Raw genomic sequence first — 24976 nt, 5'->3', positions numbered from 1 at the left:
AGATGAGGCTTTTTGTTTGCAAATGTGCTGGCCTTTGCATTTTTCCTCCCAGATAACTGCATCTCTGCCCTTGATTCAAATAAGAAGCTATGCTTTACAGCTCCGCCTCTGTCGCGCTGATCTTACCACATTCCTCACCCTAGAATAAAGGGTCGTCCTTTAAACTATTATTCATGTGCTCTACCTGAACAGCGGATAGAAGATAAATGAGCATCCAACTATTGAACTGTTAGCTAGATTTCATCATTATTCTAGACTACTGGTCTAGAATTTTTTTTATTTTATTTTTTATGAAATACGATGACTTAAAGGGGTCATATCGTGGAAAACAGTATTTGTCTTGCTCTTCTGAAGTAAAATATATTGAAATACTTTATATGCAGACATAATTGTCACAATGTGAAGCTCCTTCTCCAGTCATCCCGGCCAATATTTTTTTGTCTTGTTCTCCACTAAAACATCTAAAGATCCCTAACTTGACAGATTTGCTCATATTTGCTAATATAATTGTTAGATCCAATTCTCAAATCTGATTATTAGTGTAGTGTTCCAAGAGTGCTTTTATTCAGTCCAGTGCCACATTATTATACTCAAAAAGTTACTGGTTGGGTCTGTAGTCACAAGTGTAAAAATTAGTTAAAAAATCTGTAATTTCTCTCATTCTCTCATACAATTCACACGGCTTAGATTCTTCCCATGGAGCTTGTATGCAGGCTACTTCTAATCTCATCAGAAAAAAAACTGATAAAATAAAAAACTTAACAGCAGATGCCGAAAATTAAAAAAATGCCAAATTTTGGTATATCAATATATTGGCCTACCACTAATCTAAAATCTCAATGTTGACATTTTGGTTAATTGAACTGTTGTATATAGCAATACAATACAATACTTGGGTTACACTTTATTTCAATAGTCCACTTTAGACATTCTACAAACTCTAAGTAACTTTTCAACTACATGTCAACTAACTCTCATTAAAATATTAGTTGGCTGTAGTAGACTGTCAGTAGACTGTTAGGTTATGGTGAGGTGTTAGGGTTCGGGTTAGGAGAACAAGTTGACTTGTAGTTGCCAAGTTACTTATAGTCAGTAGAATGTCTGTTAGGGGACCAACAAAATAAAGTGTTAGCAGATATTAAGCAGACAGTCTACTTATACTCTAATGACAGTTAGTTGACATGTAGCTGCAAAGTTACTTATAGTTAGTAGAATGTCTAAAGTGGGCTATCGAAATAAAGTGTTACCAATACCTGTGTTTACTTTGCTTAAATAGCACACTTGGCCAGCTTCAGAGAAACTTTAGCCAGGCAAAAGTCAAGTGATCAATCCTGAGTGGCGACATCACTACACATATTGTACAGCATGGTTCAGCACCGTGTAAGCCAACTGTGCCAAGAATTCTGGGCTGAAAGCGGTTTGTGATCGTGCCGTCCTGAACCAAGCTCAAATGGAAATATAACTGGAATCATTCCTTATTGTTCTCAGAACTGTTCGTCCAGATGGAGGAAAAGCAGCTTTATTCACTAACCACTTGCAAACCAGTTTAACTAGATTCTACAATGTCTGCACAGTGTTGTCTATTGGACTTTTAAGTCTAATCAGTCTTTTAAGGCCTATTCAGGATTCTAGACTGCAGTGGTGGAGTGATGCTGAACAGTTTTAATAAAGTATAGCAGATCGTGGTAGTCTGTTTCATCACTCACAACCTAGAACTCAGAACAGCCCTGCAAGAATTGCACCCTGCAAACTGCATTCAGCACCTGATTTGCATAATTGCTCTAGTGAATCACGCACTAAAACACATTAAACCAACAGGTGCAACCCAATCTTAGTGAATGATAGCCACTTTAAGGTAAACTATAGATGTAATGAAGTTTAAGGTATAGTTATTACAAACTGACTCCTTTCAACAACAGCACACATTTTTTTCTAATGATTGTGTGCTACAGCTGAATAATAAAACCGAACAATAAGAGGGATTGCAAAGAAATGACCAAAAGAGACAGAGGAAGATGAAACTTTGCAGTGTCAGTGCGAATGTCTGCTAAGATCAGTGTCACAGTGAAGGTGTTTGTCAGCCTGAGAAGACAAATGCTCACACCACTCCTTAGAAAGAGTGAGAGAGACAGTGTGTGTGTGTGTGTGTGAGAGAGAGAGAGAGAGAGAGAGAGAGAGAGAGAGAGAGAGAGAGAGAGAGAGAGAGAGAGAGAGAGAGAGAGAGAGAGAGAGAGACAGACAGACAAGGGCTATTTTTACTGAGAAAATGTGAACCATTGTTTATGGTTTACCTTAAGTGCCCTCTTCCAGCTATTCCAAAAATAACTAATTCTAATATATCTAATAATAAATTCGTGTGATACACCTTTATGTGGTAAATAATAACCAGCACAGCGAGTAGTAGACTTAAACTTGTATTGTATAACACAATACTAATGTAGGGGGGAACCAAATCAAAGCGGAACCAAAGTGCGGGTATTGTTGCATCACGGTACCTAGGTGATGGCCGCCTTCCTCTTCTCTCAGATAGAGATTTGGGAACGAAGATGGTGGTTCGCTCTTTCACTCACTGATTCCGTGATTCTGTTTTCCAGGTTGGTACTTAGCAAAAGAATGTTTAAAACAGTTTCCTTTTGAAGTGTATGTGGTGTATTAAAGCTTGAATGAGTGTTTAGGGAATTTTTGAAGTGTGTAGCCGAATTAAAGAACCGCGTTTACAACTGCGGGAAACGGGTATTGTAAACAATGGCACGAGCAGCATAGGTATAGGTATTAACATAGGTATTGTAGCTATATGGATGAATAGGTGTGCTGATGTCCTCACTTCCTGATAATGTGTATTTAGAGTGAATAAGGTGTCCTGACAGGCTATAAATAATGTTTAGTGTTAAGAGAAATGTTTGTTAAAACATAAAGGAAAGTTATTACTAAAGTTATAAAGAAGCAGTTACGTGTCTGGTCTGTATTAAAAATGTATTATAAGTTTAACAGTTATCCCTAAGTGTATGATTCATGTTTTGTCACTAAAAGTCATTTAAATATTCATCTACAGCCAAAGAGGGTTTATAATTCACATTGTTACATCAGTATAATGGTGTATTTCTGGAGTTAAAAAGAAAACAAAGATATATAGCCTGTATATATATATATATATATATATATATATATATATATATATATATATATATATACAGGTCCTTCTCAAAAAATTAGCATATTGTGATAAAGTTCATTATTTTCCATAATGTAATGATAAAAATTAAACTTTCATATATTTTAGATTCATTGCACACCAACTGAAATATTTCAGGTCTTTTATTGTTTTAATACTGATGATTTTGGCATACAGCTCATGAAAACCCAAAATTCCTGTCTCAAAAAATTAGCATATGATGAAAAGGGTCTCTAAACAAGCTATTAACCTAATCATCTGAATCAACTAATTAACTCTAAACACCTACAAAAGATTCTTGAGGCTTTTAAAAACTCCCAGCATGTTTCATTACTCAAAACCGCAATCATGGGTAAGACTGGCGACCTGACTGCTGTCCAGAAGGCCATCATTGACACCCTCAAGCAAGAGGGTAAGACAGAAAGAAATTTCTGAACAAATAGGCTGTTCCCAGAGTGCTGTATCAAGGCACCTCAGTGGGAAGTCTGTGGGAAGGAAAAAGTGTGGCAAAAAAACGCTGCCCAACGAGAAGAGGTGACCGGACCCTGAGGAAGATTGTGGAGAAGGACCGATTCCAGACCTTGGGGGACCTGCGGAAGCAGTGGACTGAGTCTGGAGTAGAAACATCCAGAGCCACCGTGCACAGGTGTGTGCAGGAAATGGGCTACAGGTGCCGCATTCCCCAGGTCAAGCCACTTTTGAACCAGAAACAGCGGCAGAAGCGCCTGACCTGGGCTACAGAGAAGCAGCACTGGACTGTTGCTCAGTTTTGCATGTCATTCAGAAATCAAGGTGCCAGAGTCTGGAGGAAGACTGGGGAGAAGGAAATGCCAAAATGCCTGAAGTCCAGTGTCAAGTACCTACAGTCAGTGATGGTCTGGGGTGCCATGTCAACTGCTGGTGTTGGTCCACTGTGTTTTATCAAGGGCAGGGTCAATGCAGCTAGCTATCAGGAGATTTTGGAGCACTTCATGCTTCCATCTGCTGAAAAGCTTTATGGAGATGAAGATTTCATTTTTCAGCACGACCTGCCACCTGCTCACAGTGCCAAAACCACTGATAAATGGTTTACTGACCATGGTATTACTGTGCTCAATTGGCCTGCCAACTCTCCTGACCTGAACCCCATAGAGAATCTGTGGGATATTGTGAAGAGAAAGTTGAGAGACGCAAGACCCAACACTCTGGATGAGCTTAAGGCCGCTATCGAAGCATCCTGGGCCTCCATAACACCTCAGCAGTGCCACAGGCGGATTGCCTCCATGCCACGCCGCATTGAAGCAGTCATTTCTGCAAAAGGATTCCCGACCAAGTATTGACTATTGGGTGCATAACTGAACATAATTATTTGAAGGTTGACTTTTTTTTTTGTATTAAAAACACTTCTTTTATTGGTCGGATGAAATATGCTAATTTTTTGAGACAGGAATTTTGGGTTTTCATGAGCTGTATGCCAAAATCATCAGTATTAAAACAATAAAAGACCTGAAATATTTCAGTTGGTGTGCAATGAATCTAAAATATATGAAAGTTTAATTTTTATCATTACATTATGGAAAATAATGAACTTTATCACAATATGCTAATTTTTTGAGAAGGACCTGTATATACAGCTTAAAACATGATTTATATTGTTGATATTATTGCACTTTAAAGAAAGAATTATGTTTATTCTTGTAAAGACATGATTATGTCTGTGAATGTGAGTGTGAGATATGTTGCTCACTGATATGTGGAAAGTAAAGAAAACTGTATTAATGTGTTTAAATTGAAATGAACAAATGGACAGTGAAACTGAAACATGTTTACACCAGGGAAATGTTATATTGTTTATTGCATAAGTTGAGAAATTTGTAATAAACCGATAGAGATTTGGGAACGAAGATGGTGGTTCGCTCTTTCACTCTCTGATTCCGTGATTCTGTTTTCCAGGGTGTCATCTAAGAGAGTTGAGAGTAGTGAATCACAAACTAAATAATTTGCTACGGCCGTTACAACATTTGAAACCCGTAACATTCGCAATGAATTCTCGATGATAAAGAAGCAGTTAAGGCTGGTATTTGCATATTTCTATGGCCTAATCGGCTAATTAAATTCATAATTTAAGAGGCTTTAGTGTTCAGTATATGTTGTTCATTAACATTAGTCATAATAAAGATTAATACAAGATAAAGTATCTAATTCTTAATAAAGAAACACAAATCCAATCTGATAGTACACAGATATATCTGTATTACCAGGGGAAAGCAATTTCCCAGGATGCTGCTGTGATTAGTCAACGGCATGACTACATTTGTCATCTCAAATCAATTAAAGGGATGTTCGAGGATAAATACAGCCTCATTAATGAGGCTGTTTAGTAGAAATTTGACACTCAATTAGTCTGAATATTATACTGTAACTCACATGTCACAACTCTGTGGAGACACTAAAAGTGGAAATATGGGGAACACAATCATGAGGTATCTTCCCATTTTTATGAAGGGAACAGTTTTGCAGATAGACAGAGACTATTGCATTTCATATATGATGCTGCAAGTCACAAAAATTGTGGTACAAAATCGAGAAGTATTTCTGTACATATTTGGACTTATCAGGAGATGTTATGAGTCAGTGGCCATATTTACAAAAAAGAGAGAAGTTGAGAAATTTTTAAGATAAATTCAAAGTTTGTATGATTGTTCCGAAGTGCAATTAGAGAATTTTTTTTAAAAAGTTCCCAAAAATTTCCTTAAGAACAACTTACTCTTTTTCTTAAGAAGAAAATTACTAAAGTTGTATCTGATTGTATGGTGTTCTTGCTGAAGACTCACTGACCAACAATAAAAATCACCTCAAAGCCTTCAGATTATGGTAATAATATTTTTAATGCAGCTGGCTTGATGGGAGTCCTGCACTTAACATCACATTTTTAATGGGCTATGTATTTTGAATAGTTATTTTTAAGAGCGTGTCTCAAGATTTGTGCTCCCTCTTTCTTGCGCTCTGTCTGGAGTGAATGTGTCCTGTTTCTGTGTGTGTGTGTGTGTGTGTGTGTATGTATGTGTGTGTGTGTGTGTGTGTGTGTGTGTGTGTGTGTGTGTGTGTGTGTGTGTGTGTGTGTGTGTGTGTGTGTGTGTGTGTGTGTGTGAGAGAGTGTGTGTGTGTGTGTGTGTGTGTGTGTGTGTTGTGTGTGTGTTTGTGTCTGTGTGTGTGTGTGTTTGTGTGTGTTTGTGTGTGTTTGTGTGTGTGTGTGTGTGTGTGTGTGTGTGTGTGTGTGTGTGTGTGTGTGTGTGTGTGTGTGTGTGTGTGTGTGTGTGTGTGTGTGTGTGTGTGTGCGTGTGTGTGTGCGTGTGTGTGTGTTTTGCTAGAGTGAAGACAGGTGGTCTCATATGAGATGAATGCTGCTTTGCTGGGCAGTGTGACGTCTCTCGAGACGCGAATAGATCCACTTCCATGGGTCCAAACCTCCCCATATCAACTTCACCACATCTGGATGAAGTCTCCATTCCCCGGGCCTCAGCCCCTGCCTTGACAGGATGTCTGGTCCCTGATTCTGAACCCCCGGAATATACATAGCTCTGATAGACAGTATTTTCCCTTGGCACCAAAGAATAACCTGATGCGCCAGTCTGCACAGAGGGCGCGATCTGAGTCCCCCTTGTCGGTTCAGATAAGCTACCACTGATGTATTGTCCGATCGTACTAGGACATGGTAACCCTTGACAATTTATGTGCCAAAAATGATGATGGTCCTGCCACAGACCCCTGGCAAAGCGGCCATCCATGACCGCGCCCCACCCAGTGAGGGAGGCGTCTGTCGAGACGGTTTTCCGGCGACATGACGCTCCTAACACTGGCCCTTGGGACAGGAACCAAGGTTTCTTCCATATTATTAGAGAACGAAGGCATCTGCACGTTACTCTGATCATACGAAATGGATTCCCCTTGGGGACTGGGACGGTTCTAACACACTCTTCTTTGTGTTGAGTCTCAACCCCAATTTTTGAATGTGGTCAAGGATGACATCTCGATGCCGAACTGCCATTTTCTGTCGTCGATATAATTCAGTATGCGGATGCCCTGAAGTCTTAGTGGAGCAAGTGCTGCATCCATACAATTGGTGAATGTGCGGGGAGAGAGTGCTAGGCCGAACGGAAGAACCCGATATTGGTAAGCTTCGCCCCCGAAAGCGAACCTCAGGAACCTCCTGTGACATGGAAGGATGGATACGTGGAAATAGGCGTCTTTTAGATCTATCGTGACAAACCAGTCCTCGGATCTGATTTGACTCACGATGACAGGAATAGTGAGCATTTTGTACCTGAACTTCCTCAGAGACCGGTTCAAAACCCTGAGATCTAGAATTGGCCTCAACCCCCCATCCTTCTTTGGAACTATAAAGTACCGGCTGTAAAATCCGGACTCCCTGTCTGAATGAGGAACACGTTCTATGGCCTCCTTTAGCAGCAGTGTTTGCCGTTCTTGTTCCATCATCTGAGCCTGCTCTGGAACCACTGTAGTCTGCACCACCCCAGAAAATTTGGGGGGGCGGTGCCAGAACTGCAGTCTGTACCCTGACTTTATTATATGCAGGACCCATGCAGATATGTTGGGAAGATGATACCATGCCTGTACAAAATCTTTGGCAAAAAGGAACACTGGAAAAAAGCAAAAAGGTTTTCTCTGGTCAGGTAGCTACGTCCCCCCCCCCCCCCCCCCCCAGACTTTCTAAAATATAGGCAGACAAGTTTTATTGAAAACCCACTCTGCCAGCGGTAAAGTGCCCCTTTAAGAAGAATTGCAATTATAAGAATGATTTGTGAATCTGGCCTCAGATTCAAACTTGCATTACCCCTGTTCTAACTGCTAGACTAAGTGACCATACGTTCACCACTTTTTTTCACACACTGACACACAAAACCGGACTGCATACAACAACAGTATAGCATAAAACTGAATTTTACACACAGACTTTATTCTATGAATTTACATAAATAAAATACACATTTAAATGCATATTTCTGCATATTTTCAATTGAATGTTACGCAACTTGTCAACTCTTTTCAGACCAAGCATACCCTGATCCCACCGTGACTATTTTATGAATACAGCTTTGGGGTAGAATGAATAAACAGGTTAGAATGTCTAAGAGTGTGTGTGAAATGGTTTCTTGCCCTGTGTTGGTCTATTTACTATTGCAACAAGACATTTAATTTACATCATAGCTGTGAGCAATGATATGTTACTTGCTATTGTTCATTATAGAGAAAATGTTACAGGATAATTTTCTAAGACATACCCATGATGAGTGAATAGACTTTAAGACTTCAAAACTTTAAACTTGACAGATAAGCCACAAAATGTCTTATTTTGATTTAATGAGATTGATTAATTCAGTCGGCTCTTGTGGCAGTGAAAATAGGATTATGAGTACTTTATAACATTAAGAACCTCCATAAAGCCATACTATCATCATACTATAGCAAAACGCAATATAAGCCCACTGCAAATGAACTTGGAAACACAAGTGTGACACTTACAGCTCACATCTGTCAGCCCCAGGCCACAGACTCAGAAAGCAGCCCCAGAACAATCCCTGCAGGGCCCTTAAACAAGAGAGGCTGCAGTAGTCGCGAGCGGAGGCGGGTGGGGGTTTGGCATTAACATGTGACTGCATGCACGCTCTTGACTGCCGGTAGAATGGCAGAGACAGCAGCGCAAGAGGCATGTTAACACATCTACATAAACAAAGAGAGAGAGAGAGAGAGAGAGAGAGAGAGAGAGAGAGAGAGAGAGAGAGAGAGAGAGAGAGGCCTCCGAGTGCTTCAAAAATAGAGTGCTCTTCAGGACTCAGGCAAGGTTAAGAGGATGAGACAGCGTGCTCTCCCTCTGCAGCAAACCACAGCCCGAGAGATTCCTCTTTACATTTGGTTCTGTGCTTCATTATTGCAATGCATTTTTAATGCACCAGCCTTCTGCTTTCAGAGTGTTGTGGATTTCTGTAAAAGCCTTGAAAAAATTTTAAATACATTTCGCCTTTCTTGTGTTAATGCCTTTCTCATGTCAACGGTTGTGAAATACAGTAAAATCATTTTTTTAAAGGGTCTTGTTAAAGAATAGTTCAGCTAAAAATGAAAACTGTGCCATTTTTTGCTAACCCCTATAACCAACCCAGTATTGTCACGTTTAGTTTAGCTCTTGATATATAGTTTCCTTGCTTTTTTGAACCAGGTCTCATGTTACCCAGGGTACACATTGGTTTAATTAAGTCACACCTGTTCCCTGTTTTACCCACAGTTTGTGTATTTATAGCCCTGTGTTTTAGTCATTGGTTGTCCATTATTGCTGTTTTGCTTATGGTTTGCTTCACCTATGTTCCTGCTCTCCTGAGCCTCCCTGGCCCTTCCTCCTCTGCTGGTTCTGTCCAATTCCCTGGCTTCGTCTCCGATGGTTCAGCCGAGCATCTTGGCTCCTTCATTTCAGCTAGTTCTGTCAAGCTCCCTGGCTCTGCCCCCTCCACTAGCTCAGTCCTGTTCACTGGCTCGACCCCCACCTCTAGCCCCACCCAACCCCTTCATCAGCTACACCAGATACTATTATCCTTATGGCTTCACTGGGCTTCCTAGTTACTCCGGCTACGCCTTGGTCAGACATCACCCGGCTTGTGCCATGGACTTATGGGCCATCCGCTGTGCTCCATGTCTCCACCCCTTTGGCTCCTTCTGGCACTGCCTTCCCTCAAGCAGCACCTCGGCCCTCAGTCACCCACGCTCATCACTGCGGCTCCATCTTGGCCTCCATGACCATCAGTGTCACCTGGACTTATCTGCTCTCCACCTGTTTATAGGGCTATACCTCTATCGGCCTCATCTCATAGATAATGCTTAAAAACAGGTAACTGAGCATTAAACGACACCGGCATATGATCTGATAAGGACAGATCGGAAGTAGTACAATTATGAGGAGTTACACCTGAACAGCACACAAGATCCAGTGTATGACCTTTTAAATGGGTAGGAAAATTAATAAATTGTTGTAAACCAAAGCCTTCCAGATATGATAAAAAAAATCCCTTGTAGATACACTACCAGCATTATCGATATGAATATTAAAATCTCCAAGCAGAATCACAGTAGGGGACAATGAAAAAAGAAAAGTTAAAAACACAGAAAGTTCATGTACAAAAACAGAGTTGGCCTTAGGAGGACGGTATACAGTAGCGAGAATCGTAGGAATTGACCCAGTAATTTGCAATGCAATAGATTCAACTGACGTAAGTTCTGGCATAGATATTTCGGAGACTTTCCATTTCTCATTATATAATATTGCTAAACCCCCACCACGGGCCAATACATGGGGTTTGCCTGGGGGAGCAGAATGGTTGAGTTGAGAGAAGTCATTACTTTGTTGCCACATCACGTCAGACAGAGAAATTCAAACTTACGATCCGAGAGCAAATCATACACAACAGGACTTTTGTTTGACAGTGATCGAATATATTACATAATCCAAAAGTAGGGATGCACGATATATCGACCACATATCGATATCGGCCGATAAATGGTCTTTTTTGATGTTATCGTTATCGATCCGATAAGAAAATTGGGCCGATATATCAAAGCCGATAGATAATAGATTATTTACTTCAGTTGAGAGATGCCGCTGTTCGCCATGATGGTTCTGAATGATTGGATTCACTTCGAAAAGGAAGATACAGTTCCGTGCAACATGTGCCGCACAAATCTGTCACATAGGCTTCATAACATTATAATAAAAACACGCCTGTAAAAGAATGTTGTGAATTCTTGTTCGCCAGTGTTTCAGCGCGACGAGCGCGCTGTGGTGGAAAGAGCGCATCTATGGAGTTAAGCCTTCATGACAAGCACAGTCGAGTTCTCTTGAGCATTCGCAGCATTCTGTGCCATTGTAAGTTGTAATATGTTTATTTTGTGTATATATATATCTGATTAATCTAATATAGGATGCGTTTGGTTGAGTTAATGAACGAAGCAGTAGCGCTTCATTGTAGGCTACAGGTGATCATCTTTATAGCCTATTTAGCGTGCACGCAGCTCAAACAGCAATGCACATTTATAACTATAATTGGGACTGTCATATACATGCCATTATAATGAGAACACTATTGTAATAAAACGTTGTGAATTCTCTGGGTTTAGTTGCCGTTTCAGCGCGTTGTTGTGGGAATAGCGCGTCCAGAACAGGGATTAGCCTACTACAACATTATGACCAGCACAAGTTCGATTAGGCATTCACGTCATTTTTTGCAGATAAGTCGTAATATAAAGTTGATGTAAAATAAATATCTGATTAATCTCACATATGATGCGTTTCGTGGATTTAAACAACCTGCTAGAAAAGTTCTTCAGTTTCCCGGTGCTCGTTCTCTTCAGCATCAGATTAAACAACTATGCAAAACATTAAAAGCTATGATTGGGACTGTCATATAATTATAATTGTATTCATATTGGGTAACACTTTAGAATACGGTTCCTTCGTTAATGAATAACTACACAAGAACAAATGAGTAACACAATATTAACAATCTAGTAACTATTATTAACTAACAAGAAACTCTGATTAACAAACTAGTAAGTAATAGCGAACAGATGAAAGTGGTAGTTCACTATTAACTAATCAATAACTACATTTTTTTATGCTTCCCAGAGAACTACTGAAAAAGTTTATTAACAATCTAGTAACTACTATTAACTAAAAAGAAACTCTGATTAACGAATTAGGAAGTAATAGTGCACAGATGAAAGTGGTACTTCAATAACTCCTATATTCTTTTATGCTTCCCAGATAACTACTGAAAATGTTCATAATTCATACAAAATTAACCAATAACCATTGCAGGATAAATGACTACCACTACATTAACATTTGAACTGCTACCGTAAACGAATACACAAGGTTGTTTAAATTATCAAAATGTAAGCTGTTAATAATTGTCCTATGCTGTTTATTTATCAATTGAATAATTTTAAAGAAATGGATTTTTAAATGCAGTTTAAATAAATAATGCAAATAAAATTTGTTTTTATGTATGTCTCCTAGCATATATATATATATATATATATATATATATATATATATATATATATATATATATATATATATATATATACATATGTGTGTGTGTGTGTGTGTGTGTGTGTGTGTGTGTCTTGTGAGTGAGAAGATTCTACACTTTATTGGCTTTTCATTAGTAACTACTGTAAGAATCATGGGAACAAAATAGTAATGACTCAAGTGTTACTACATAGTTCTATGGGAATTACTAATTATTTGGATCCGTATTCTAAAGTGAAGATCATGGTAACTAACTAGTAATGACTCAAGTGTTACTATACTTCTAAAGAAATTTTCTAAAAGTATACTAAAGTTCACCAAAAATCTCAAACGCTTGAAATGACTTTTGTGTTTGGTTCACAAATCATGACCATATCATGTAGTAACACTTGAGTCATTACTAGTTAGTTCCCATGATCTTCACTTTAGAATACGGATCCATATAATTAGTAATTCCCATAAAAGTATGAAGTATGACTTTCATATGTGCACTATTACTTCCTAATTTGTTAATCAGAGTTTATTTTTAGTTAATAGTAGTTACTAGATTGTTAATAAACTTTTTCAGTAGTTCTCTGGGAAGCATTAAAAAAATAGTAGTTATTGATTAGTTAATTGTGAACTACCACTTTCATCTGTGCGCTATTACTTACTAGTTCGTTAATCAGAGTTTCTTGTTAGATAATAATAGTTACTAGATTGTTAATATTGTGTTACTCATTGGTTCTTGTGTAGTTATTCATTAACGAAGGAACCGTATTCTAAAGTGTTACCTCATATTGTAATAAATTTGTAAATTCTTTGGGTTTGCATTCTTCAGCAACCGTTGAGTTGATTAACCTTCTAGCAAAGCGATTCGGTTTAACGTTCGTTCTCTTCAGCTTCAGCGCGCGCAGCTCACACAGCAATGTCATTTGAAACAGTAACTAAGCTATTAAAGATGTTTAATATCACTGTAATATTAAAAATGTCTATTTTTTTCAAAAACATTGTGTTATAATTAATAACTACCATTATTTTGTTCTCGTATTATTTTCATCAATGATATGGTTTGATAAAAATAATTTCCTTATTGTCCGTGCAGAGGCGATTCCATTTTATTGATCCATTTTGTTTCTTTATATGCAGCCCAATGTTATCCAATGACTTGTTTGCATTATTTAGGTATTTTATTTTTTGTTAGGCAATACATTTTTTGATAACACTTTACAATAAGGTCTCATTTGTTAATGCATTAACTAACAGAGAGCAATAGCCTTTGTTATAGTAGTTAATAAAATGTGTGTTCATGTTAGTTCACAGTGCATTGACTAATGTTAACAGGTACAACTTTCTTAAAAATGTCTTATAAAATTGTTGGTTCATGCTAACTAATGCTAACAAAATTAAACCTTATTATAAAGTGTTACCATTTTTTTAATAAAGAAAGTTGCCCATAGGAGTGTAAAATTAATTTTAAAAGTTAAGGAATCTTACACTGGTTCAAACTAGGCTATACTGTATTGTATATGTTTGATTTATGTTAAAAGTGTTTGAGACAAGGCTTTTAATGGTGAGCCTTTTGTTTATGTATACAGGCTATCAAAGTATATAAAAATTTTAATTTAGATTTATCGGCCAATATATCGGTTATCGGCTTTCAAATGTAAAGAATTATCGGTTATCGGTATCGGCCAAAATGTTCATATCGGTGCATCCCTATCCAAAAGTAAGATCATTCTTACCGGTTTTTGTGTCGGCTGATCTGGATAGCTTTGCTAGCACGCAGTGGTCCACGGCCCGTGAATATTTCTTTGAGGGACGAGGATTGGAAGACCAGAAAGTCGGTATTGCTCTTAGAGTATCAGACGTGTAACTTCATCGGGACCCCCGATGTATGTATTTGTGTCGTGGTTGATATGCGATGTCCCGATGAAAGTGTAGAGCAGGATGTGGCACGCAGAGGCGAAAGCGCAGTTGAAATAGTTCCTCCGCCGTGTATTGATGAATTAAAATCACAGGGCGAAAGACAGAAGAAATGATAATCCAGACGAATGCGATCCAGGAAGGCAATTTAGTGATCCTCATGTTCCCACACAGAGCTCAGCGGCAAACCGAGCCAACAGTCAGACAGCCCTAGAAACAACGTTTCCGAAATACCAGGTAGGGAAACTCTAGTTGTTATTGCAACGTATGGTAATAAAACAGCCGCTACACGCGAATAAAAACATAAAACAGCAGTATCTTTCTGGAGCAGCGGCAGCTAACTTGCGCCAGCGTTCACTCCACTCGGCATTATTCTGTGCATTATTCATTATTTCTGCGCTTTGTTCCTGTTTTGCCTGTGTTCCCTTTGTTTCCATTGTTATTTATTGAGTTTGCATGTGTTTCTAAGTTACGTTAATCATCCTCCATGTATTTAATCCCCGAGTTTCCCAACTTCATTTGTCCGGTCTCGTTTATGTTATGTTGGAAGTGGTTCTGTTTTTCCACAATTCTACTGCATGTTCATTATTAGATTGTTAAATAAAGACTTTCAGTTTATTCTCCAACGTTGTGCACTCATTGCCGCAACCGTAACCGTAACAATTATTGTTATTATTATTATTTAGTTTTATGTATTTAGGATAAATAAAATGCTAGCAATGAAAATAGTATATGCAAGACAAAGAAGATGTGGTACTCATTGTGGTTTAAAAAAAAAAAAAATTATAGAATTCTTCGGTTATGTATCATTGTCAGTGAAGTAATTAAATTATAGTGTGGGTGTAAAAATGTATACATGCGTTTATTTTCTAAACATCCAATGAACCAAAAGTGCCCATAGGTGAAAACAACAACAACAACAAAATATTTTATAAAATTATTATATACAAACATATATGTTTATATATTTATATTATTAAATTATATATTAAATTGTATTACATTATATTTACTACTTTGCCTAAATTAAATATATATATATGTGGTTTCTGTGGTTTCCACAACTGAGCCAGAACCATCTGCTAACACTTGAAAATTCTTTGTAGAATAATAAAAAAGAGGCAATCCACCCATGCTGTGTAAAGATTGCATCCCCAAATAGCCCGAGGAGCAGCTATCTACAAACTGTCATAAAAACTTAATGTGAGTTTGCTCCTAATTCTGAACACCATGGGAACATTTTCTTGCTCCAAGCGTTGTTCAATTCAAGTTTCGGATGCTCCTGAGCGAAGAGCGCAAAGAGACAGTCTGTAGAAGTGAAAGAGAAATCCTATTAAACCTCCAGAGAAACGTTACACAAAAACTATAAAATCTCCTCCTCAGCTGTAAAGCAGAAACTGCTGTCCACTCAGTGTCAGTACAGCCGAAGGCTCATGGATTCTCTCAGCTGTCATCTCTGATATAAAATCCAAAAGCCTGTTGTGTAGAAGAAGCTGAACTCAGTGAGATTGAGCCTTAACCCTCATTTGCTCTAAAGAACTTAGGTTTAACTGTGTCCTTTGTATTTTGGCAATATGTTCTTGAAAAATGAGACAGTATATATACTGGCAAGCAAGGCTTATGAATTACAGGTGTTTTGGGATGTCTGGATGGGCTTAAATAAATAAAAATAATAATAAAAGAGAGTTTGGGCTGCAGTCTTAAAAAAACAAAATGTCTCCTAAAGGCATTTGTGCTCTTATGTCAGCCTTAACACTGCATTGAAGACAAAATAATTTTAGAGATTTGTTTCGTCCGATTTTTACTGATTGCATGAATTTAGTTCCTTTCAAGTAAACAGAGGTTTTATATTTTCTTTTTCTTATGTCTGCAAAGGTTCTGTCAACGATAATAAACGAACAACCCATTGCATCTAAAAATGGTTTATCACAACAACATGAGGCCAGCATCATGTGATGTTATGTTAGACATTTTAAAGACATGATTGTTAAAGTCTTCTCATGTATTTCAATATGTTTTCAACATTAACCTATTGTCAATGAGTGTAATTTGTTGGGTACATTGTTATGGTTTGTAATATTTCTAGGATTTCAGTTCAACTGTATATTCAAATCCTGATTAAGAAAAATAACATTTGGTTGGCCAGACAAAGCCTGACATTGAAATTGAGTCAAAATAGAGAAAATGTTAACTATGTTACCCTGTAGAGCCAACTCCTGAATAACATATTTGTTATGACCCTACTGTGTGACTGTGTCCACAGATGATAATGAATTGTTTGCCATCGTTTTTTTTTTTTTAATATTAATTCAACCTTTCATGTGCCAAAGGAGACTGACTGAGTGTCAAGTGCATGAGCTACTTGTGTGTGCAAAAGTTAATGTGTCCAGTTAACTATGATACTTGTGAATTATTATTATTATTATTATTATTATTATTATTATTATTATTATTATTATTATTATTATTATTATTATTTTACATTTTAAATAACTAGAATGCTGCTTCTGTATATTTTATATGCACACATGTTGGATTTCTCTTTTAAATTACCAAAATGATATTTAAGGCAGATTTCTGATATAAAAAAAAACAGAATTCTGTCCTTTGTGACCGTTTTTATTGAGAAAGCATATTGTTTTTGTACTTTTCATGTGAAATGTACACCCAATTATAGAATGAGCTATAATCTTTCTAAAAAATATATATGCTTGAAAATCATGTGCTATATTCTTAAACATAAATGCCACTTGCTTTTACATTTTGTTACTAAGACTTTTTTAGTGCAGCCTGCATGTGCAAAATTGTTTTGGGCTCACTGCATAAAAAAAATATGTTATTCTACATATAAAATAACAAACATTTCCACGTTCAAACATAACCACCAAAAGTTGCATCATTAATCAGAGGCTGTGTCCGAAATCACCCCCAATACCCTTATATAGTGCACTATTTGAGGGGAGAGCCATTTGTAGTAGTGTCCACAACCATGGTGGACATTATCGAGTGCATTCCTTTAACCCCATGATGAATCGCGATGATGAGTATACAACCAGTGTACACTCAATGGCTAAAGAATCTCTGTAATGCACTATGAGGGTTACACTGAATTAATTCCTGTGTTTCGCCAGAAGATGGCATTCACAGAGCAATCATACAGGTGTACAGTAAGTTCCTTTGTCAGTTTTTTTAATTAAATTTTTAATTATGGCTTACACAAGCATGATACAAATGCACACTGTCAGCTTTTTTTTTTAGTTTTATTCCCTGCCTTACAAAAAATAAGTTTATTCAAGTGTGCTATTAGTATACATCTTTTAAACTAAAAAATGAGAAAGTATACTGTCTAATTTTTATGTACTTATTTTACTTCTTTAAGTACTTATACTTAAAATTGTGTTTCTCCAACATTGTGTGCTCATTGCAGCAACCGTAACTGTTACAATTGTTGTTTTTAGGATAAATAAAATGCTGGCTATGAAATTAGTATTAGCAGGACAAAACAGATGTGTGACTTATACTGACAGAAAAGTCTAAGTATATTTGGCCTATAATTGAACTCAATATTTTCATCAAGATATACTTAAAAGTATAAATAAGTATTCTAAGCATACTTGGCTTGTAGCTGTGTTTACTCTTTTGATTGAGTAACCAATTAAATACGTTTTCACATAGTTTTACATACTGTCTTACAAACTTTGTTTGAAAATATTGATTTATAAAAAAAAAACAGGGTTACTCTTTATTTAAATAGTCCACTTTAGACATTCTACTAACTATAAGTAACTTTTCAACTACATGTCAACTAACTGTCATTAGAGTATTAGTAGACTGTAGTAGACTGTCAGTAGACTATTAGGTTATGGTTAGGTGTTAGGGTTCGGGTTAGAAGAATAAGTTGATTTGTAGTTGCCAAGTTATTTATAGTCAGTAGAATGTCTGTTAGGGGACCAACAAAATAAAGTGTTAGCAGATATTAATCAGACAGTCTACTAATACTCTAATGGCAGTTAGTTGACATGTAGCTGCAAAGTTACTTATAGTTAGTAGAATGTCTAAAGAGGACTATCGAAATAAAGTGTTAACACAAACAGATATGTCAGATATAAGTATCTGAATTTGGGTAAGTTAATCCACTGGTAGTGGACTGGTAGTGTACGTAGGAATTTACTTCAAATCTACTTTACTCTTTCCCCGCCATTGACTGAATTTTCCGGCTATCCATGTTTTCACTGTTATATTGTAGGGGGCACTATTAAGCATCTTCTGAAATAGTACAGAATCTCTAGAACAAAAACACAGGTGAAGAAGAAGCTGAAACAAGTGATGGAGATTGCTTACACAAATGTAAAATAACGCGAAAATTAAACAGCATATAAATCTAAACTGCCTAATGTTAAATGAAATGTCACCCCAGGAAGGGTTAAACAATCGTGAAGCTTTGTGGATGTTGTTGAACTCGATCTACTCCGTCTGTGACAAAAATTTGATTTTCTCAGCTTTTTGCTTAAAATGTTTTTGTATTTTATTTTATTTTTTTAATGAAACTTACAGTACCCACATTCAAGTGTTGATAAAAAAGGATGCATGAAGCTATAATTTTTTTTTTAATAATGGAAAGAGATAAAGTACAGCTATATTAATACCTAAATATGAACATTATTAGTATACTTAAAGTGCAGAAATAATATATAAAAATTAAAACATAAGAATTATATTATGTTCACTTAAAGAAAATCTACAAGTATACTTGCAGTATAAAACTACTAAACTAGTCATTCATAAACTAAACAATCCGCTAAGTATTTGACTAGAAAACTTACAAGTATACTGCTAGTACATCAATATTAGTATACTTACTACATCAAGTATACTTCAAGTTCATTTTATTAAGTATACTAAAGCAAAGTTTAAGTATACTTATTTTTTTATCAACACAACAAGCAAAAACTACACAAAAGCGGGAGCCCCTCTAAGCTCAAGTGGCCGAATCTGTTCACTCGTTTCCATTCACTCTTTCAAGTGGACTGTATTAGTGGACTAACGTATGGAATAGTGAACGAGGGTATAGGGGGCGTGTGTGTAGTGTATGGTCACCTGCTGCTAAATAGACACCTGCTGAAAGACACGTGTCTAGTATCTGTAAAAGCGCATTTTTCCATCTTAAAAATATATCTAAATTACGTCATATGCTCTCATTAAAAAATGCGGAACAATTAGTTCATGCGTTCATGACCTCAAGGCTAGATTATTGTAATGCTCTACTGGGTGGTTGCCCTGCACACTTAAAAAACAATCTACAGCTAGTTCAAAACGCAGCCGCTAGAGTTCTTACCAGAACCAGGAAGTATGACCATATTAGCCCGGTTCTGTAAACACTGCATTGGCTCCCTATTAAACATCGTATACATTTTAAAATATTGCTGATTACTTACAAAGCACTAAATGGTTTAGCTCCGCAGTACTTGATCGAGCTCTTAACCCATTATAGTCCTTCACGTCTATTGCGATCTCAAAATTCTGGCCAGTTGATAATACCTAGAATATCAAAATCAACTGCTGGCGGTAGATCCTTTTCCTACTTGGCACCAAAACTCTGGAACAGTCTTCCTAACATGGTCCGGGAAGCAGACACAGTCTGTCAGTTCAAATCTATTCAAAGCCACTGTGAAGGCCTCATGGAAACCTCAACAAACTCATCTCGATACCGGCATGATGACTCCGACCCTTAACCAGATGAACTGGATAAACATTGTGAAAGTTCTGATCCAATCTGACTTCTGACCTATTATGCCAGCCTTAATCATAATTATACAGTGTTCATTCATTGGCCAAAGGAGGATTGGCCCCCTGACTGAGCCTGGGTTCTCCCAAGGTTTTTTCTCCATTCTGTCACCTGATGGAGTTCTGGTTCTTGCCACTGTCGCCTTTTTTCCCCTTTATTCGCCTTTATTCGCCATTGGCCTTTGGCTTGCTTAGTTGGGGACATTTAACATTTAATTTTGAATTTAACAATACTATTACAACTTTACTTTCCTGTTATCTCTGTAAAGCTGCTTTGAAACAATCTGTATTGTAAAAAGCGCTATATAAATAAAGGTGACTTGACTGCTAACAAATGTTCACATGTAAATGTTAACTTAGCAACAGTAAGACAGTTTGTGTTTGGACATTTTGATACTGCTGCATCAATGACCACCTTGTCCCAGTTCCAAATTCAATATAATGCATATTTTCCATCCAGTCTCTTTAATGGATAATGCATATTTTATGCTTTCAGTTATTCTAATGAGTAAATAACATAATATTCATATGAATCATTTTAGCATGTCAATGCTAATGTATTTTAATTCCTTCTGGGTGGAATAGATCCAATAGATACACAGACAAATTGCAGTGAGCATGTGAGATATGCTGCTTCATGAATAGTCACACATACATCCCATAGCAGATTTAGGCAGGTGGAGCTGGAGGAGGTGGAGGCTTTCAGAGGAACTTTGATAGTGCGCTGCAGGATCAGCTTACAGCGAACACTGAACCAGACTATTTCAATTGTGCTACCCTAATCTTAGTCTCAGCCTCTGAGGGTGAGCCCATGGGCCGCCTATAGCCAAATGGCAGACAAGAAGTCAGGCTACATAAGACTACCCTGCTCTCAAACAATGGCATGACTCACCTCTCTCACAGGTTCGCTCCCAGTATCCCGTCCCGGTGCAGTCACAGATGAAGCGATTCCAGCCCTCTTTGCAGATGCCGTTGTTTTTGCAGGGGTTGCTGTCACACTGTTTGCCTGTTATTTTGCTGCAGGACGACTTGATTCCGACTCCGTTCTGGGCCTCGGCGATCTGACGAATGTCTTTACTGCGTCCATCTATGAAGAGATCACGGATGCAGCCCACAAAGCCATAGTTCAGCATGGCGGTCCAAAGTTCGGTGGGGAGAATCAGGCCGGCGCGGTTGTCCGGGAGTCCTCCAAGATATAGGTCACCCTCGAGGTCCAGAATCTCATTCTCTCCACTGGCGGTGAATGGAGTCCGACGGCTGTTCACAGAGATGATACCTGTTCAAAACAAAAGCAGGCTGTCAAGTTTGACAAAATAAGCTCAGCCAAAAGAAGAAGGCTGACTGTAAAATATATATATGATGATACAGCGGAGACATTTCGTGTGCATTAAAAAATTGACATTTGACCACAGAATGCTGCTAACCATACAAAATCAAGTACTCCCGAGAAGTATAATAAATACAGATATAGATAGATACGTACTTTTGTGTGTATATATATATATATATGAGTTAAAGTGTTCTGACACAATTATGTACTAAAGGATATAGGCAGGCAGGAGGTTCAGAATAGAAACATCAATATAGTCCAGTGTGGAGGCAGTGGCAGATTGAGGGGGCATTCTGAGTTCTTCCACTGGTCTGTATTATGCAAGTATTCTTGGTCTCTCAACACCCACATGTCTATATATCTGTCTCAGACCTTTGTTGCTGAGAAATACAAGTTTCTAGGGACTTCCATTACTGCTATTAATCAGACAAGGCGCCAAATTGCCCTCTCTGAATAGATATACAGTAGTGTCTGGAAAGAAAAGTGATTCAAGTCCGGAGTCTAAAATAGTATATCATCATTCTACAAGTGGATCTCAAAGTTTCAGAACCTGAACGCTTCCTGTTCATTTCCAGGTTTAAATTAAAGAAATATCAGATTTCCCAGTGCTGTCTCAGATTTTTAGACTACTTAGTATTGGTGGGGATGGCGCAGTGGATAAGACACATGCCTTTGGTGTGAGAGACCCGGGTTTGAATCCACTGTGAGACACCAATGTGTCCCTGAGCAAGACACTTAACCCCTAGTTGCTCCAGAGGCGTATGACCTCTGACATATATATAGCAATTGTAAGTCGCTTTGGATAAAAGTGTCAGCTAAATGAATAAATGTAAATGAGTATAACATGACCAGAGGCAAAAAAATAAGAGCCACCCTTGTGGCTTTAATGTGAAGTGTCCGTTATCCAATATGAAGTTTGTGACAAAATAATAACAATTCTGCACTGTAATATTCTACTGAACAGATTCTCCTCTGATCAAGAAGTAATAATAAAAACATCTAGACATTTATGCTGCTAGATGACTTTTTTATTGAAGTCTTTGAGAGGACACATTTTCATCTGCTGTGAAAAGGATTTGGAATCAACCCTAATAACAGCTCTTAATACAGAGAAGTTTAGAATTAAGATACAATTTAGAATAGATTACTTTTGTGGATAAACGTGCTACATTACCGACTTATTTTTACTGAGAATTTGTTGCCAATTTAGATTAATTTTTAAAACTTTGACAATATTTTTGTTATATTTTGGAGCTTAAAAAGTTCCAATTGTATGTAAATTATGCGATGTCTAAAGGATGTGAGAAAAAAAAGCCTCTTGTTCAGTTTACACCACGTCCCCTTGTAGCTTCATCTTTGGGTTTTGTGCTGTAGGCGCTCGAAGAGAGTTCCAGTCATATGCTGTTGTTTTTGTAGACCGTTGTTTTGATATAATGCTCGTTTTTTTAAACATTTTGTCACAACTTAATTTTGTTGTGTTCAATCCACCTAGATAACTCATAACCCATTTTTGTTGACAACTAACTGGGCAGTTAATCTGCATGTAAGTGTTATTTTATATGTTTTTCAGGGAAAGACATGCTAGTGTTTAATGTTCAGTTTCTCAAATACTTTTGAACTTTGTGGTTTCTGTGTCATACTTAAATTTGCCTCAACAAAACTTTATTTGTTTAAATGAACTTGTTTCCTTCTTATTGTACCAACCTAAACTAACTGTGTGGAAAAGTTTTCCTTAATTTAATTAAGTTCATTGAACAAACTATTTTCTGAGTGTAGGCATGACACAGGAAAAAAAAAACAAATCTTAATGCTTTTAGAAAACAATTACAGAATAATAATCAAAATAAATCATTAAAACAATATTTCAGTAAGCAAATTCATTAAGTATCATGCAGATTTGAAGGACCCAATTTCTTTGTGCAGAAGAACCCGTAATTTTTAAGATTTTTAAGTTCTGGAGAAAATTAATCTACTCACCTGATCTTCCATCTCTCTGAATGTCCACGTGGTGCCAGGCTCCGTCATTGACCTTACTCTGTGTGGCTTTGACTTTAATCGTTCCTGATCCCATGTCCAGCAGAAGATAAAGATTTCCATCTAGAAGTTCTACAGCGAAGAAGTCCACTTTGTTGCTCCTCTGGCTACGAGGATCCTTCTTGTCCTGGGGTTTACCTTGTGTAAAGAGGATTAGTCCATTGGGCTCTGAGGAGCGAAAGTCAAAGGAAATAGAGCCCACACGCTTGGTGTTCCACTTGGGCAGGCCGAGGAAGGATTCTGGCGTCTCAAATGAGATGGGGTCTAAGGTGGGGACATTCTCACATTTAAACACCACATCCCCTTGTAGTTTCATCTTGGGGTCTGCAATGCGGGCCAGGCGAGAGAGTTCCAGTCGTATGTCGTTGTTTTTGTAGACCACCTAAAATTTGAGAAAAACATTATTGGCAAATGCGATTGGATCTTGGACAACTAGAAAATGTGAGCAGTATTTAGAGTAGAGTGGTATTTATTTTAAAGAAAGATACATCTTTATCAAGCTAAATATTTAACAGGTTGTAGTACTGAGATGTTTTCTGGATGTCAAATGTTAGTGAAATATGGTCATAGTTTATTTGACGAAATACACCTATTGTTACTCTGATAGGACAAATGTATGTGTGGCGAAGGACGGCCGAGGGACGTGAGAGAACGGCGCGAGGCCGGGAGCACACCGGTCTCACATCTCTCACGGAGGAGCGGGAAGCATAAAGGAGGAGCGACGACGTTGATGATCGAGAGAGAAATAGGCCTGTATTTTAGTTGTGTTTGGTTTTTGTATTTGTATTTTTTTTTAGCCAGCAGTCGCCCGCGAGGGGCTGCTGGCAGTAATGTTTATTTTCGTTAGCTAGCAGTCGTCCGCGAGGGGCTGCTGGCGGTATTTTGGTTTGTTTATTTTATTTTAAATAAAGTTTCTTTGATTGTTCGCCGGTTCCCGCCTCCTTCTTCCCTGAACATTGCTACAGTATGAACTCAAGTGGTAATTAATCCATTACAAATCAATCTGACACCAGTTGGCCAGAAGTCATTGGATGTTTTTTATTAATTATTATTATTTTTTTCCCCAAAGTTAGCTCACTAGAGAAAATGACTTAGCATGAGTATTTATTTATTCCTTTTTTTTCTTTGCTGATTATGTAAGACATAAGGAGCCACTGATATATGTAATGTAAATAATTATCCAAGCTTATCAAAAAATCTATGTACTGTAGTAAAAATAAATAAATAATTGTATTATTTAAGAACTTAAAGGGTTAGTTCACCCAAAAATGAAAATTATGTCATCAATGACAAACCTTCATGTCGTTCAAAGCCCGTAAGACCTCCGTTCATCTTCGGAACACAGTTTAAGATATTTTAGATTCAGTCCGAGAGCTTTTTGTCCCTCCATTGAAAATCTATGTGCAGTATACTGTCCTTGTCCAGAAAGGCAATAAAGACATCATCAAAGTAGTCCATGTGACCTAAGTGGGTTAGTTAGAATTTTTTTGAAGCATCGAAAATACATTTTGTTCCAAAAATAACTAAAACGATGACTTTATTCAGCATTGTATTCTCTTCCGGTTCTGTTGTCAATCCGCGTTCACAAGGCCAGTGACGCTGCTGACGTAAGACGCTGCTGACGTGTTATCTGGTGCGTCCGTGTATTCGGGTTCAAATAAATATGTCTGGTTAA

The 24976-nt window shown here is 37.5% G+C and overlaps 1 protein-coding gene across 30 annotated transcripts in view; it reads right to left on the bottom strand.

Moving 5' to 3' along the window:
• Positions 1-24976, bottom strand: part of nrxn3b (neurexin 3b) — a 623191-nt gene that overhangs the window by 429574 nt on the left and 168641 nt on the right. For all 30 annotated transcript variants that reach the window (XR_013199929.1, XM_077219935.1, XM_077219926.1 and 27 more), the window contains 2 exons: positions 23245-23683; positions 20830-21213 (listed from right to left, as the gene is read on the bottom strand). Coding sequence is in view for 29 of the 30 variants with exons in the window: in XM_077219935.1 (XP_077076050.1) it covers positions 20830-21213; positions 23245-23683 (823 nt within the window). In the remaining variant the exon portion in view is untranslated. The remainder of the gene's footprint in view (positions 1-20829; positions 21214-23244; positions 23684-24976) is intronic.

Source organism: Siphateles boraxobius, unplaced genomic scaffold (assembly GCF_051911475.1).
Source record: "Siphateles boraxobius isolate OS27281-9 unplaced genomic scaffold, OSU_SipBor_1 8, whole genome shotgun sequence".
Classification (NCBI taxonomy): domain Eukaryota; kingdom Metazoa; phylum Chordata; class Actinopteri; order Cypriniformes; family Leuciscidae; genus Siphateles; species Siphateles boraxobius.
This window is presented reverse-complemented; position numbering and strand designations above follow the sequence as displayed.